Below are 17,721 nucleotides of genomic sequence, written 5' to 3'. Positions count from 1 at the left end.
GGATATTACTCTTCTTCATCAACCTTTTTCCTACAATAAAGCCACAGATTTTGGTCCCATGTACTTACATTTGTGCACACTTGGACCCTGTTTTCTTTTTATGTAGAAATAAAATAGATTGGAGATTTGGTCAACACTCAGTACATAGTACCTTAAGTAGTGTGTACAGGTCTGTTTTTCCCACCTTTGTATTTAGTAAGCAGACTGTCTCCTGAGAGAGCAATTAGGGCAGCTGCGGCCGATCTGGCTTTGATAAAACCTGTTCCAGTCCTAGAAAAAGATTAAAAAATAAAGCTAGGAATGTGAAAGCTAAAGCTACTCGTGCAAAAACCATTGTTATATTGGAAGACAACCTCATATAAAAGGACCTGGATTCTTATGTACATGCTTTGATATACCATATTATTTATATCAAAAATGTGCCACTGTGCCAGGCTCTGTACAAACACAAAACAAAAAGATTACAATCTAAGTAGATTTTAGCGTTGGATTTTACACTGTGATATCACAAACTGTAACAAGATTATGTCCCATCTGAAACCCTGTGTTAAAATGTGATTCTGTTCTGAAAGGTACCCTATAAAATGGCATTTTTTTTACTCAATAGACCTGCTTCATGTCACTGAACTCCCTCCCTAAGTTTTTACTATCTCTGACTCCTGTGGAGCCAGTACAGCTGTGGGAGAGAAAGCTGGGTTCTACTATGTTTTATGTATCATCAAAAGAATTAACTTGGTCCCCAGCCCAGTAGTGGGCTCTGTGTGGGCAGATCCCAGTGACTGAGCAGATCCTCACTGACTTCATTGGGACGCTTGATAGGTTTACGGATAGGCAGGATCAGGGCATAAGCTCTAACTGTTGAAGTGCAGGCCAGAAAGGACCCAGCTTAATTTTTAGCTCAACTGCAGTTTGCAAGGTGGACAGTTAATATAGATATATTTTTTTAAAACCTGAAAACAGGGAAGAGCAAGCTCCTACTGTTCACAGAAAAGCCTTTGTGATGTTCTCAGCAGGCGTACAAATAAACTAACACATGGCTACACAAGAGGGACATACCAGAACCTTTTAGGAAAAAATGTTTTAGCTTCAGATAGTGGAAAAAACTATAGATGGAAGTAAAACAATCACTGGAAGAAAACAAAATGACACGTGAAGCTTTTCCTACAGTGAAAGTCACTGGCAAAATCAGATATCCAGCAAGACGACAATGATGCCCGGCCTTGGGAAGTCAGAAAATGGCTTGAAAAAAGGGACCAAGTCAGTCCTATAATGGAGATTCTTCTATTCAATTTCCCTTGGGTTGTACGTACTTAGAGTATGAAGCATAGAAAATACTCCTGATATTTCTCGTTTTGTTCCAAAATACTCTAGTTTATATTTAACCTTCAAGTGATTTCTGTAAGCTGTTCATCACATGGAATTGCAAACAGAAGATCAACTTATTCATTACGGGAAAGTCAAGGGGGATAGTAAAAGTACAATGAATGACTTAAGTTCTGCTTTGGAGGGCTTAAGTGGTACATAGGTTTTGTTCTTGCTCTTTGTGCGGGGTAAGTTCCATCCGTTGTGAATAAATTAAACAATGAATTTAACTTTTTTCTTTTGTTCCTGATTGATTCTGCTTATGAATGGATGACAGACTTTTTAAACTGGAGAATGATGGATAGTAACGCAGGGGCTAGCAAAGGGTGAAACTGAACGACTGAGTAGGTTCAAATGAATTTTGGCAAAACTGTCTGATAAGCCTTGTGTTCACTAGTGAAATTTTGCAAAAATTTCCCACCATGATTAAAACTAGTTCATCTTTGTGGCTTCCTTGTTAGTAAAAACCCAGCTGTCAGCACCACCCTTTCACTGCCTAATGAGCCGCTGCTGTCAGCACGCACTCTCTCTGCTTGTCTCCCTAGTTTGGGCATTTCTTTTCAGTTCAGTGAAGGGGTTTATCCACTGCATTGTTCAACAGCAAATCAGGTTCATACACCTTTCCAATTCATCATCTCTTGGTTTCTCAGGTCAGAGCTACACAGAGCATTCACAGTTCATGCCGTGTAACCTAGCACTACATTTTTTTTCAGGGCATGGGAAGCCACCATAGATTCAACCCTTGTTGTACATAATTACTGTTCTTTTGTAGCATGAGTGAGGTTGTTCACACAACAACAAAGTTTCTCCAAGTCTTGTTCTTACCAACAAAACCCACTTGTACATTTCCCATTTTTGTTGTTGTTTGTGAACTTAGTGCTCATTATATTTGATAACTGGGATTGGTGGGTGAAGCTCACCAGATCTGGAGACTGAATTACTCTATCAGACTGAATAGCTGTAGAATGGGATGCCATCATGCAAGCTTCCCTGCACTGCTCTGCCAACATGCCTCAACCCTCACCTGGAAGCACTGCTTCTAAGGTTGAAGAGGTCATTCACCTTCCCCGCACTTTCAGTCCCTAGCCCCTTGGCTGAGATTGCCATCAAGGGGGTTGATTCAAAATGGCATAAATTTTGCAAAAGCAGCATAGTTCGTGAGATTTCCACCAAGTTGGCCTGAAAGCTCATGAGAACAAGTCTGCAAGATTTTGGTGCTATCTGACCTGAACCTTAGCCCTGATTTGAGCTTTGACCTGAGCCTCAAACTTTAGCCTAAACTTAATCCAGATCTGAAGATGAACCCCTCTGACTATGTGTAATTTAAATAACACATGCCTTCTGAGCGGCGGGGGGGGCACTTACTGAAATGGCATGTAAAAGCAGGAGGGGATGGAAATGGGTGTTACTATAGTGATGATGAAGTCACTGGTGCACTTGCTCTCACCTGTCATACATGGCAGTTAGCAGGTTCTGGGTGAGCTCAGGGGCTTGTGGATCTACCTGGCCTGGTTTATCTAATCTGGCATTCTGGAATAGCGCCTTCAGCAACTGTGATAGCTGCTGTGTTGTCAGGGAGCTCTGCTTCTCCCTCTGACACTGGTGGCTCGGCAGGATGTGCTGAATCAGGGAGACATCAGTCAAACCCACTGTGGGAAAACAATGGGAGAAATTAGTCAATCCCTATATCTTTATCGTAAATGGAAGCAGAACATTTCTTAATTGAAAATGCATAACTAAAACCTGTCTGGAAAGCAAAGACTCTTACAATACTTGGTATAAAACTGAATGGGGAAATACCCTGCAAGGGCTCTTGTGCTGGGTTTTCATATTCAGCTAATATTCTGAGAGTCCAAAGAAGGAAAAGATCAATTGAGGTTTCATGGGCCTGGTTTTTAAATGGTGATACAGGAAAAGTGCAGGATGCAATTAATCATCCAAACTGCACATGTAACTTTTGTATGTGGGATGCAACACCCCTGGGCAGAGGGATAACACGAAGCCTATGCACCACTTACAACCTCAAAATAAGGCTTAAGTGGGACTTCAGGCTTCCTTGCCCTTCACTGTAGGTTTCCGTACAATGTCCGCTAGAATAAAAGAGCATGGGAAATGGTTTGGCCAAGAACACCGGGGTAACTGCCCTATTATAAAAAAGTGCCATGGGATAGTTAATGTCCACAGAGTGCAGACAGAACTCTGATCTTTTTAAGATCACATCCAAAAGACCATAAGCCAAAGTAAACAGCATAGAACTAACTGTATCCAAGTAGAGGAAAAAGTGCATGGAAAGTGACTGGAAAGGGAGAAGAGATGAACAAAACCAACGTGAACAGCAGGAGTATATCCTTGGCGTTCACTCAACAACTGAGACCGTTAATATGAGCATGCCCTGCACATACATCGATCAGAGAATAGATTCCAAAATGGGAACATCCACTGAACCAACTGGACATATGATCTGAAAATCATCTAGAAAGTCATATTTTGTCAATGATTTTGTGACAACTCTGACATATCGGAAAATATTTTTTTCATAGATTACAAGGCCCAAAGGGACCCCTGTGATGGTCTAGTCTGTCCCCTATAATGATATTTATGGGATATTTTACTTTACTAAATCCAAGCCTTAATTTGGTTTTGATTATTATTTATTATTACAGTAGATGCAATGGGCTCGAGCTGAGATCAGGGCCCCATAGTGCCAGATATAGTACATGCATACAGTGAGACAGTCCTTGCCGCTAAGAGTTCACACTCTATATGGATCAGGGATGGGAGGAAAAAAGTATTAAAACCCCTTCTTAGGAAAAGGCAACTAAGGCACAGAGAGATTAAGGGTGGGATTTTGAAAACACCTAAGTGATTTAGGAACAGAGGGTCTATCGACTTTCAAATGACTTCAGTATTTTGAAATTCCCAGCCAACATGACTTGCCAACACACAGAAAGTCTGTGAGAGAACTGGGAACGGAACCCAGATTTCTAGTGCCGTAACACCAAGCTAATCTTCCTTGCCATACTGCCTTTTGCCTTAAAGGTAATGACTGCTATTTTTGTACCTTCTCAGGAACAGACTGTTTCAGGTGAGGATGCTGGGGCATTCACCTTGCTGAAAGTGACACAAAGACAACCAATTCCATATGCTTCCACTCTGTGTTAAGCTTGCATTCAGAATTAGAGAGCAAGAAACCCAGAACTCTACTCAGTAACACCTTACTAAGACAAAAGTCCCACTGACTTCAGTGAGAATTTTGCCTGGAGAAGCAGTGCTGAATAGATCCTTTATAGTCTTATTTATTTTGTGGTTGTTAATGATAATAGTATTAATAATACTGTTTGCAAATCACCCATGCATTTTTGATGATTTATGTCTATTTCCAATAAATCAATTCCTAAGCAACACATCAGATTTTGATATTTAACAAGAACATATACGGAGTTCCATAATCGTTGGCAACTTTTACACTATGTTAGCAATGTAATATATTGTAATAATAATGCAAAGATTCCTTATCTTGCAAAACTTTTTTAAAAGCTCTACTGTCTGTCTGGCCAGCCCTCTAAGGTGACCAATCTAGCCTATGACTTAGCAGTTAACAACCCCAAGCTGATAGTGATCTGGACTCCATTACACTTAGTGATCCCAGCTGTGGAAGGGCCAGGGAGACTACCTGAAGAAGGGAGAGAACAGACACAGGAGGAGGTCCAGGAGAAAGGGGAGTTCTTGTTCTCTGGGAAGGGCCTGGTGAAGACAGACTGAGCAGGGCCCTGGAGACAGAACTAGTCCTTGTGGTGGAGCTGGAAAAGGAGAAAGGTCTAGGGAGGCAGCCTTGTGGGTTGGTGTTCCAGGGTAGGAACAAAGAACTAGGAGTACCTTGGGAGAAGCTTTAGAGCCAGAGGAGAGGCTGTATTATCCATAAGCTATTAGGACGTGGAGGTAAGAAGTGGCCCAGGGAAACAGATCTAAAGGAAAGAACCTAGTTGCTCAACAAAAGGCCACTGGGCTGGAAACCACAGTGGAGGAGTGGGAAGAAATTGGGGTTCCCCTACGAGCTGGGGAAAGGATGTAAAAACTCCATCACAAGGACTATTGAGTCCAGAGTGGGGCTCAGGATTGAGCCCAGATGATGGATTTAGGAGTAGCCCTAGTGGGTTGAAAGGATCTCTTGTTGGGATGTGTGAACTTCTAGCTGGTCTTCTGTTACTCCAGAAGATATCTGGACTAAATGTGACTTAGAGGGCAAGTTGTGGACCAAAATGGTGGTCAACCGGGGCTGTTAGAGGCAAAGATTCCTGTGGTGGCATGCTAAGGCAGTGAGTAGAACTGTTTACAAAGATCTATTAAAGGGAGAGTTCTTTTGAATTTCACGGATGCAGTGAACTATCTACTACTGCCATTATAGCATATCTGCTTTTTCTGTAATAGCATTGACTGTGCTCCTCAACCTTCACCACTCTTTCCATTAGAGAGCTGAGATGGTTATGACGCTCTGTGCTAAGTAGCTACTGAGTGACCAGCCCCTTACCCCCTTTTCACAAATAGTATTTGCCAGTGTATTTGGGGTTATGTTACCATCTGGTTTAGCATAGGGGTTGAATGTCTGACTTTGACATTTTACATTGTAGTTTGCAATGTTGGAGCTGAGAGAGACCAGGTCGGAGAGGTAATATCTTTCCTTGGATGAATTTCTGTTGGTGAAAGAGACAAGCTTTTAAGCTACACAGAACTCTCCTTCAGGTCTGGGAAAGGTATTCTGAGAATATGTCTATACTGCAATGTAAACCCAGGATTAGTAGAACTTGAGTTAGCAGTCTTTGGGTTTGTTAAATGTAGATGTTCAGTCCTTAGGTTATCTGTAACCCCAGGTTAGGAATTGTTGAACCCCGAGTCCCAAACTGGGCCTCGCTACACTGTATTATGCAGGCCCAAATCCAGCCACACACATCCCAGACTTCCTAGTGCCCTCCCAAAATATGGCCACTTTACCTTTGTTCATGATGCAGTGTGGGAAAGCTTGACTGTCCAGAGGACAAAGTTGGTTTGTGAGATTGTGGAATACTTTTGGCAGATTCCCAGAATCTGAGTCTAGAGGGGCTGTGTCCATGCTGCAAAGCAATAGGCCTTGAATCCTGGGTCCCAGTTTGACTCAGGTTCTGACCCTCCTCTCCCTTGGGGTCATAAGACCTTGAATCCTAGCCCTGGGTTAGCACAATTTGTGTGTAGACAGAAGGCAGCTTAAGCTTGAGGCGGCGTTCAAACCCTGGGTTTACAATGCAGTGTAGAATAGACATACCCAGAGTGTCACAGCTTAAAACAAGGTGCAACAGATTGTTTAGCGTATGTAGTTAACACATGTTCTAAGGGACCACTCAAGGTGAAGTGGTCCTTTAACACCTCTTCACTCATAGGAGAAAAGAAAGGGGGGAGGTTAGTGGGTTATAGATTATTGTAATAAACCAGGGATAAGCAACCTATGGCATGCGTGCCAAAGGCGGCACACGAGCTGATTTTCAGTAGCACTCACACTGCCCGGGCCTTGGCCACCGGTCCAGGGGGCTCTGCATTTTAATTTAATTTTAAATGAAGCTTCTTAAACATTTTAAAAACCTTACTTACTTTACATACAAGAGTTTAGTTATATATTATAGACTTATAGAAATAGACCTTCTAAAAACGTTAAAATGTATTACTGGCACACGAAACCTTACATTAGAGTGAATAAATGAAGACTCGGCACATCACTTCTGAAAGGTTGCCGACCCCTGTAATAAACCATAAATCCAGTGCCTTTATTAAGACCATGATTTTTAGTGTCTAGCAGAGTTATAGAATCATAGAATATCAGGGTTGGAAAGGACCTCAGGAGGTCATCTAGTCCAACCCCCTGCTCAAAGTAGGACCAATCCCCAGACGTAAGCTCCCAGGCTTATCTTCTAAAGGTCTTGTGCAGGTTTCCTTTGAGGACAAGGAGTGAGAGGTCAGCTACAGAGTGATCATTTTGTGAAAAGTGTTCGCCCAAGGGTGATATGGTGTTTCTTCTCTCCCCACTCTTTTCCCCCCCCTCCCATGTGAGTTCATTCAAGAGTTGTCATGAACACACAGCTAAGGGTAGCATAAAATCCCTCCTTTACCTGTAGAGGGTTAAGAAGTTCAAATAAACTGGTTGACACCTGACCAAAAGGACCAATAAGGGGAGAAGATACTTTCAAATCTGAGGGGGAAGGTTTTTGTTTTGGCTCTCTTTGTTGTTCTCTCTGGGACGGAGAGGGACCAGGACAGGAAAAATACATCTCCTAAAGCCATATCTGAAATAAGATTACAAATTGTAAGTAATAGCAATGAAATGCGTTAGGTTATCTTTTGTTCTAGCTTGTGGATTTTCCCTATGCTAAGAGGGAGGTTTATTCCTGTTTTTTGTAACTTTAAAGTTTTGCCTAGAGGGGAAATCTTTGTGTTTTAACTCTTACTACCCTGTAAAATTATCTTCCATCCTGATTTTACAGAGGTGCTTCTTTTACTTTTTCTTTATAATAAAGTTCTGTTTTTAAGAACCTGATGGGTTTTTAGTGTCCTAAAAACCCAAAGGTCTGGTCTGTGCTCACCTTGTTTACCTATTTGGGTGGTATATTATTCTCCAGCCTCCCCAGGAAAGGGGTTGAGGGGACTTGTGGGGGGGGGATACTTTGGGGAAAACAGGAACTCAAAGTGGTTCTTTTCCTGAATCTTTGTCTAACTCACTTGGTGGCGGCAGCATACCGTCCAAGGACAAGGAATAATTCGTGCCTTGGGGAAGTTTTTAACCTAAGCTGGTAGAAATAAGCTTGGGGGGTCTTTCATGCAGGTCCCCACATCTGTACCCTGGAGTTCAGAGTGGGGAGGGAACCCTGACTCGAGTGTAGTGAGGTTGGGACATTGGTGCACAGGATGAGGTATACCATATGTTGTGATGGGCATGTGGAGGACCGGCGGATCTTGAAAGGTGTGTTTGGTGGGGGTGGGGGGGCGTGGTATTGGTCATCGTAGCAGTGGAGATATGTCTGCTGGTTTTGCATCTATTCTGTCAGGGTCTGGGGTGCCCAGGTCTGTGGGAAGCTTGCTTCTGATGATGAGGTTGGAGGGAGTTATTTGAAGGACACAAGAGGGGGTCCAGGAAAGATTTCTTTCAGGATGTAGTTCCCATTGAGTATGGATTGTAATTGTGTAATGATACCCTGTATGGGTTCCAGTGTGGGGATGTAGGTGACAACTAGGTGTGGATGGTCAGAGGGTGTTTTTTCCTGTATTGAATTAGGTTTCCTTGGGGTACTTGGATGTCTCATTTCATGATGCAATCTACTTTGGTGGAGAGTTTTTGTTTGCCAAAAGTGGTTTTAAGTGTGTTGTGTTGTTGTGTGTATCCCAGACTTTCTCCTCAGAGCATATTCTGCGGTATCTGATGAGTGCCTGGCTGTAGATAAGTTTTGGGTAGTTACTGGATCTGTGAAGGTAACTGTGGTAATCTGTGAGTTTCTTGTACATAGTTGTCTGCAGGGTTCCATAGCTGAAGCTGATTGTGGTGTCCAATTACTCAATAGTAAGTGTGGGCAGGGCAAAGCTGATCTCCAAGGCAAATGGAGAACATCTGCTTCTCTTTCTGGGGTGAGTCTGCCATCCTACAGGGTACAATCTCTTTGTAAGAATACTGTTACTGTTTGTCTGGTCACTGGGATTCTCCCACACCCAGGGCTGGTGCAACCATTTAGGCGACCTAGGCGGTTGTCTAGGGCACCAGGATTTGGGGGGGCGCCATTTTCTTCGACAGCGACCACGGCGGCCAGATCTTTGGCTGCCCTGGTCACCGCTAGTATTTAGGCAGAGGGAGCTGGGGCAGTGGAGCGCGGGCAGGGCCGCCTGCAGCAACGGGGATGGGGTGGCACCTTTTTTATTATACAGTGAAAACAAATTAAATACTTATTTTTAGCTTTTCCAGTGGAGAAGGAAAAAAGTGAGGGAAAAATGGGTATTTTCCTGATATTTTAAAAGAAATTTTAAAAGAAATTTTCAATCTTCTCATTCCTTTTGAAATTTTTTCAAACAAAATGTTTAATCAAATCAAAATTTTCTACAGAAAATCTTTTCAAGTGAAACCCCACTTTTATTTTTTATTTTATTTTTTTTGCTGCTGAAAATACTTTGAGCCGTTCTAGATGTACTTATTTGATAACACAAATGGAGATAATGATACTTATCCATGTCACATCTGTGTTGTGAGGCTTTGGGAAATCATTTAGTTGTTAGAAAAGGTAGAATCTGAGCTCTGCTCCTAACGAATTGATTACGCTGTCATTTTGGGCAAGACATTTAACCCCTTTGAGCTTCCATTTCTCAATCAGTAAAATGGGAATAATGAGATTTAGTGTCTTTCAACTGAGAATCTCAAAGGAAGCTAATACACGTATGAAGTATTATTTATTAGTTCATTAATGTTGATGATAATCTTTGAGATCATCAGATGGAAAGCATTAGAGAAGAGCAAGTAGTATTATTTATGATTGCAACTCAGAGCCAGCACTCTTCCAGATTCTCCTCCCACAGGACTCCTTTGAGCTACTTACACTGGCACAAGGTTTGCACTGAGCGTAGTTTCAGGGCTGTTCTATAGACAGAATTCTGAATGTCATTTAGAGCTTCTGTAAAGGAAAACAAATATATATTAACTAGCACAAGAGAATCTATGGTATGAAGGGAAGGGATGGTGAAACGCTTAAGAGAACATGAAAGGAGTTTTCAAAGACCTGACCTCTGAGACCAGGGTTTCTCAAACTGTCCAGCTCTCACCTGATCCCAGTTTGGACTCAATTACAATTAGTGAGTAAAAACTGACTAAGGACACAGGATTTATCCCAAGAACTTCAGTGAGATAGTCAAGGGGAAGCATTAAAGCTGAAAAATTGTTTGATTCTAAGCGGGCCACAGATGTTTGTCTTAACATAAAATTTGCCCAGTGCAAGGAACACAATAGCCCTGCTAGGTGTGAGGGTAACTGAACAGGCTCTTATAGAAACAGCATCTCTGCACTGATAAAGAAAGGGCACTGTTTTTAGAAATATTGTTTCATTATTAACTTGGCAAAAGGTATGCCCAGTGCTCATCCTCACTCTGCACCATAAACAGAGCCAATGCCCAGAGGAGTTAATAGGTTTCTGTTCCAGAACTGTAGGACCCAAGTGTTGTTTTTACAGTATAGCGTACACATGGTACAGAAAAACAGTGCTCTCCTGATGTGAATCTTTCAAAGAGAGACTAGCCTACTAGTTTGATCACTATTTTAGACTCTCTCCATAAATAATGCTAGAGGGACTAGCCTGTCATCACTGGAGTCACAAGACAGGAGGATCCCATTTTGGGGAGGTACTACAGACTGACAGAGCTCATGCTATACTATAGCTGGTCAAAAATGTCCACTGAAATAGTTTTTTTGATAGAAAATAGCTTTACAACAAAATGGAAAAATTTGCAGACTTTAAAAAAAAAAAAAAAAAAAAACCCAACAACTTGGCTTCAACAAAAATCTAAAACTTTGAAGGAAAATGGATGAAAACCAAAACAATTTCATTTTTGTAGTCTTTTGCAGGGAAAAACAATTTCTCAACCAGTTGTACTTTATACTGTGAAAACAATGCTTGGGTCTTACATCTGTGGCTCTGTTAGAACCAAACAATTTGTCAGCAATCTCACTGAAGTTCTTGGGTTAAATCCTGTGTCGTTACTACTTCTACTCACTCCGTTCAAGTCAATGGGCATTTGAGTAGGAACTGAGTAAGGGGCTTCATGACTTGAGCTGTTGTTTATACAGTGCCAAAAATATTCCTGGTGCTTTACAGACATACACGTAAACTCTGTATTTAAAAAAAAATGCTTATATACAGTATCTTTAGATTTCAGAGTAGCAGCCGTGTTAGTCTGTATCCGCAAAAAGAAGAACAGGAGTACTTGTGGCACCTTAGAGACTAACAAATTTATTAGAGCATAAGCTTTCGTGGACTACAGCCACTGTAGTCCACGAAAGCTTATGCTCTAATAAATTTGTTAGTCTCTAAGGTGCCACAAGTACTCCTAGTATCTTTAGAAGCTATCAAAGGACTTATTAGCTTGTTCCTTTCTCCCGGTAAGCCATATATATCCCTGCAGTTCAAATAGGAAGCAAATACTTACAGATGATGAAGGGTGTAGATAAACTGCAAACATGCATAACTGAGTAGAAATAGGTCACAAAACTCTCCACTTGTTTCCTGTGGAAATGGACCAATTTGTGGTTCCTCACATACATGCCAGTCTAATGCTAATAGTCAGCACATTATGGACTCTGCTGGTTCTCAGTTGCTTCCTATGGTATAGAAGTAAACCTGTTTCTGCTATGCCATCTGTCCAGTCTTGTTTTGTCAGGTTATGTTGCTGCCTGCTGTTTGGAGAAGTTATGCAGCATAATGCACCACATCAAGTAATGCAATATGGAAAAAGAGTTTGGTTTTGCTGGCTTGTAGTACTAGTGATTTTTTTTTTCTTCAAGGGCCTGATTCAAAGCACATTAAAGCCAACTGAAAGATTCCCACTGATTTTAATAGGCTTTGGATCAGGTCCCAAGTCTGATTTACAGAAGGAGAACAAGAAGCATCCTGAGATGAGGGAATTTCATGCTATCATCTGACATTCTCAGGCTCACTTGCAGTGGGCACTGGTAGCCGTCTGCTTTGGAAACATTTCACCATATTTTTTACTTTTATGTCAATCCTTAACAAACATTAGGTTACTGATTGCTCATATTTGTAGGTTCGTCTGTACCAATCAACTAACATTTCCAAAACTAATCTGCAAGGTGTCCAAGTAAAGAAGATATTAGCCCAAGTTACATATCAATCAGAGTTACTATTGATGAGAAGACATTTTACAAGATATAAATTAAATATCTAATTGGGGTGAAATTCACCTGTGCAGAGAACCAGCAGGAGGCCTATGCACCACTGAATCCCACATTTGCCCTATATGGACTTCTTTCATGGGACTTAACTGGGGCATAGGCCTTGTGAAGGTCCGGGGCTTAAATGGTCCTTATGTGGTGCTAGACCTTGTGCTGACTCTCTGCACAGGGTGAATTGTACCCAAGACCACTAGGTTTTTAAAAAAACACAACTCGGGAGTCATTAATTTATAGTTGGGAGGGTTTTAGAGCCTGAGAATCAAAACCAACAAGAGGAAAAATAGCACGCAGAGCACCAATATTACAGTAGACTTTCTCTCCATGTTACCTGGCAGTAAATAAATTATTACTGAACAAAAGGGTTTATTAATACATTGTATTCAGTTTGGGGCTACACCAGACAGCAGAAGCTGGGCTGAGGACCTCCTGAACTTCAATTAGACTAGGTTGGCCAAGATGCTGCTGCTAGCCCTCAATTTTAAAACTCACGAAAATGGCATAGGCCAAGTAATTGATGGTCCTTGATGTAAAACTCTTGCTTTTATAATAGTTTGCTGATTAACTTGCATTAATGAGAGGGGACATAACAGTTTTCAAGTATATATGTTTGTTACAAAGGGAAGGGAGAAACGTTGTTCTTCTTAAACTCTGAGAATAGGACAAGAAGCAATGGGCTTAAATTGCAGCAAGGGCAGTTTAGGCTGGACACTGAGAAAAACTTCCTGACTGTCAGGGTGGTTAAGCACTGGACTAAATTGCCTAGGGAGGTTGTGGAATCTCCATCATTGGAGATTTTTAAGAGCAGGTTAGACAAACACCTGTCAGGAATGGAATAGATAATACTTAGTCCTGCCATGAGTGCAGGGACTGGACTAGATGACCTCTCGAGATCCGTTACAGTCCTATGATTACATTGGTTTGTTACATATTTTTGTCCTCCTTGTTTCCTTACACCTCACATCTAATTATCCAGCAGTTTTGCATCTTATTGACTTGAATGGCAGATGAGATAGGAGAACAGATACTATTTTATATATAATACAGGGAATACTGTAAGAACAACACAACCAGGAAATCCTTTTTCCAGGCTGTATGATGTAAAGCAACAGGCTGATCTGCCATAACATTCAATCTTGTCTCCTGCATTATAACAAAAAGATTCTGAAGATGAAACAACTCCAGTTAAGTTCACTAGTTTGGACACTGGGAAATCTCTTGTGAAATGTGGGAAGCACTTGACAACAATACTTGCCTTGCTGGTCTGGATCCATAACAGAGAGGCTTATAATAGGCAGATGCCACTGGACTTCCTGTAACCAAACAAACCATGGTATTAAATCCCAGCTCCCAGCCAGGATATGTACAAGCTCTTTAAACTGGACATCATTTAATCTGCATCATTTACTGGGTATATTTACAAGATGAAATTAAATAAAAATTACATAAAACAAGTTTTTACTTTAAAATGGACTCCCTCATGGTGCAGTTCCATGTGCATAACTTCCATTAAATGGAGGACAATGGGCCTGACTTCCCTCTCCCAATCAGTGTGAAACAGGAGTAATTGTAAATTGGTGTGAGAGAAGAATCAGGACCAATGGGAATTTAAATGCAGGTATATGGGATCCTTTGCTATTCAGTGATCCAATGTGCATGTACAACATTACCACCCACTCAAGATTAAATAATACCAGAGAAGAAAGCATGTTTTGAAGTCTGCTAGCCACTTAGTAAGTGCACTTGCTTTAATAATTCAACTTTTTACATTGTTCCAAGTGGACTAAGATTCTTCAACTAAGGTGCTATTATTTCTTTTCAGAGGTGAATATGGAAAGGTAGAATGGAAAACATACATACACCTAACCTCTGTAACTCACCCCTGCTCTGGAAAATAGTTTTTGGAGAAAGTATTCTCCATTGAGATTAGTGGAGACTTCAAGCCCTGCTCTCAACTTACATGTCAGAAATACAATAAATTAAATTCTGTTATTAGCTGCTGTCAAAATTCCTGTGAAGTTTATCTTCTAGCTATGCACTCACCTTTAGCAACACAGGGCACAATGGAACAGTTATGAGGTTCCAAAAGCATTATGTATGGCTCAGTGAAAAATCTTCATGTTCAATTGAACATGAAATGAGTAACCTAGACAGAGTTGGAAATGGTCTGAAACATTAATAGTAAATATGACATTAAAGCTAAACTTACCCAAACTTGCATCATATTGTATTTTTCCACTCATAGCCATTGACCACTACTTATCAAATAAACATGATAGTACATATGCCAATTCCACAGCATAGAAATTCAATGACCTATAGTTATTAGTGAGTCTGAAAAATGATGTCTATTATAGATGTATTGATTCCCATTTTATTGTGTGAAAGCTGTGACTCTGGGTCCCAATCTTACTCCCATATTAATATTTTAAATAGAGGAACCTACAGTTACTTTTGTTTCTTCATTTATAGACTCTTTCAAAACTCTTGCTTTGAAAGGAATATCACTTTTTAAAAATTCTCCTTATTCCATGACTTTCTTCCTTATTACAGTTTATCGGCCTGATTCTCCATTAGCTCTGATAGCCCCAATTCTCAAAGTATTTAAGCAGGTGTATAACTTTGCTTACTAAAGTCCTCCCAGGATTGGGGCAGAGGTGTATACTGATGTATTAGTGCAGTCCCAGGGAAATCAGTGGGACCCCAGAACAGCGGGGTTCCATGCTAGTGCATCAGGGAATACATTATTAAAGGTGTAGTTACCTAAAGGCTGCCTCACTTTTCTTATAAGACGTAGACTTATATAGACGCAGCCCGCTTCATGAAATATCTCTTACCTTGTTTTCCCGACAAAGATATACAAAATAAAGCAAGAGGTGACATTGTGTATAAAGGTACATGGGGCAAACTCGGTGTTAACAAAAATGGTAACAGTTCCACTGACTTCAATGAAGTTATGCAGTGAGTGCAAATCTGTTAAGTCTTGATCCTGCAAAATGTTGCACATTTTAGCCTGATCCACCAAAACATTTATGCACCAAAACACTTAACCCTAAAAGTTAAGTATAGATGTAGTACTGTTGAAGTAAATGGGACTATATAGGTGCTTATAGTGAAACACGTGCTCATGTGTTTTGCTGAGTTGGGCTAGAGTGCTCAGCATCTTGCAGGATTGAGCCCTCCGATATCAAAGGAGTTGCATTCACGTGCATCAGCAATGCATTTGGCTCAAAGCGTTTTAAAGGCATTATTACACCCACACACATTATGAATGTATAAACTTTGGTGTGTTAAAGAGGGAGGTAACTAAATCGTGATTGCCTTTAATGGGGACTACTCGTGAGGTGAACAGGATTTGGCCCAAGGTTAATATCTGTTCTATACATAAAGTAAGCAAGATTAAACAGGTAAAAGTAATATTTATCCAGGTAGCAACTAATTGTTGCATTGACACCTCTTAGCAATTTCAGTAGGATCTGATGTACTATACTTAATGCACAGTATAGCAGGTCAGTAACAAGTCTAAATGCTTTATTTAATAATTAAATAGGCCTTAACCGAACGTAGTAATAGTAGTATAAGATAAATCATGAATATGCAGGACATAACTCCTACAACCTGAGGGACTAATCCTGCAAACACAAGTAACAATAGAAGTGCAAGGTATAAGTAACATTACTCACATAAGTAGTTCCATTGAAGCTAGCAGGAATAGTCACATGCATTAAAGTTACTCATTTGTAAGAGTGTTTGCAGAATCGGGTCTTGCATCATTTTTTTAAAAAAATAGGCTAACTAAGATTCTAGAAGGCAAAGATATCTACAGTAGATCAATAGCCCCAATCCTGCAGTCTTTAGTGAGGCAAAACTGAGTCAGGTGAGATATTCAGGGTGCTCTGTACTTAAATACCCTGAAGAAGCCATAGCAATATAAAACATTTTCTTATATATTTTTTGGGGGGGAGAAGGGAATTATTTTCATGCTGTAATTGTAAATACAATCTCTTCTCAAATACAGTAATGGTTCTTACCTTTCTCTATTACCTACCAAAGGCCTGGAAGTCGCAAGGTATTGTGGAAGCAGTTCAGTAGTTTTACAGTAGTTAAAAGATGATTTCAAGACACAACTATTTTGCTTTTAAATGAATGCTGTTCACGGTAATACACAGGAAAGGCTCAGCTCAAGACATCGTACATTGTCTCAGCAGTCAAAACACAGAAGAGTAATTAATAAATATTCTGAATGATTAAATACAGAACTTCCTTGTTCGTTGTTTCAAAGGGCCATTTTTCTTATACTGCGAGGTAATAGTTCTAGAAGGGGGGAACACAAACAAGCCTCTCCGGGTTGCTGAGAAACATGACGTTACTATGGACACTGGAGGAAGTCATTCTCTCTCAGGCAGGAAGCAGTGTCCTGTGACAATCAACTAGTCTGACAATTCAAACAGGGACAGTAATAAGTCAAACTGGTAATGTAACCCCCTAGGTAAAGCAGTGTTAGTGTAACCAGAAAGCTTACATGTTTTACAGTACAACCAAATGGTACAATATGTGCAATGCATGTGCTAAAATTGGCAAGATAAATTCATTTATTTAAAGAAGTTTTAAAATTAAGCTTTTCCAGTTATTCTGACAGGCAGTATATCAGAACTCACATGCTCTACACATTCCCTGCGTAAAGTATGTACTGGAAATTATTTATGGCTTAAAAGATACTAAATCTGAGAATATATGAACAAATATCTTACAATGAGGCTGTTACAATATCAGATTTTAACTACCCTCTAATTTAGGCTTAGAAAATTGGTCTGGTCTAAAAATTGGTAGAAATACTCTGAAGGCCAAGAAGAACATAATTACAAAGTTTGAAGAAAATGTGACAAACTGGTTTTCAGTAGAGCTACATGTATTCCCTTAAACCTGTGCCCCCAATGACGCACCCTTGCCCCATGAATCATCTGACTCCTACATGATTTCCCTAAGACACCCAGCAGACTCTTGATTCCAGTATGAACTCTGCCAGTGAGACACTTGCCCCCATCAGAAACTTAGGGGTCCCTCACTTGCTGCCTCCATGACACTATTCCCATTTGTGCTGTTCCTTCCGTAAAACACTCAACTCCCATGTCCAAATCCTACCCAACACCCAATCTCCCACCTTTCTTTGGGCCACCTGAGCACTCTTCTCATAAGCTCACTTTCCTTTGACCCACAAGACTCCCTCTCCCCATTTAGTCCATCTCAGCGGGCAGAGAACCAGAACTAAGAACTCCACTTAGTTTCCTCCCCTGTCAAATGGAGCCTCCATTGGAACAGAAATGAGTTTATTCAAACACTATTTATTTGTTGCAGATAACAGCAAAAATGTTTATCCTGTTTCCAAGCTTTGCAGCAAAAGG

The 17,721-nt window shown here is 40.6% G+C and overlaps 1 protein-coding gene across 3 annotated transcripts in view; it reads right to left on the bottom strand.

Moving 5' to 3' along the window:
* Positions 1 to 16,589, bottom strand: part of DYTN (dystrotelin) — a 54,895-nt gene extending 38,306 nt beyond the window's left edge. Inside the window, exons 1-5 of one of the 3 annotated variants that reach the window (XM_054044865.1) lie at positions 16,351 to 16,589; positions 13,575 to 13,632; positions 9,960 to 10,034; positions 2,810 to 3,011; positions 185 to 270 (exon numbers count right to left, since the gene is read on the bottom strand). In XM_054044865.1, the coding sequence (XP_053900840.1) occupies positions 185 to 270; positions 2,810 to 3,011; positions 9,960 to 10,034; positions 13,575 to 13,593 (382 nt within the window). In that variant the 5' untranslated portion in view covers positions 13,594 to 13,632; positions 16,351 to 16,589. Of the gene's footprint in view, positions 1 to 184; positions 271 to 2,809; positions 3,012 to 9,959; positions 10,035 to 13,574; positions 13,633 to 16,002; positions 16,084 to 16,350 lie in introns of those variants that run through there. The other 2 variants (XM_054044864.1, XM_054044863.1) reach the window with 2 other exon arrangements.
* Positions 16,590 to 17,721: the final 1,132 nt, after the last annotated feature.

Source organism: Malaclemys terrapin, chromosome 11, assembly GCF_027887155.1.
Source record: "Malaclemys terrapin pileata isolate rMalTer1 chromosome 11, rMalTer1.hap1, whole genome shotgun sequence".
Taxonomy (NCBI): domain Eukaryota; kingdom Metazoa; phylum Chordata; order Testudines; family Emydidae; genus Malaclemys; species Malaclemys terrapin.
Note: the sequence above shows the minus strand (reverse complement) of the source record. Positions and strands in the feature narration are given on the sequence as shown.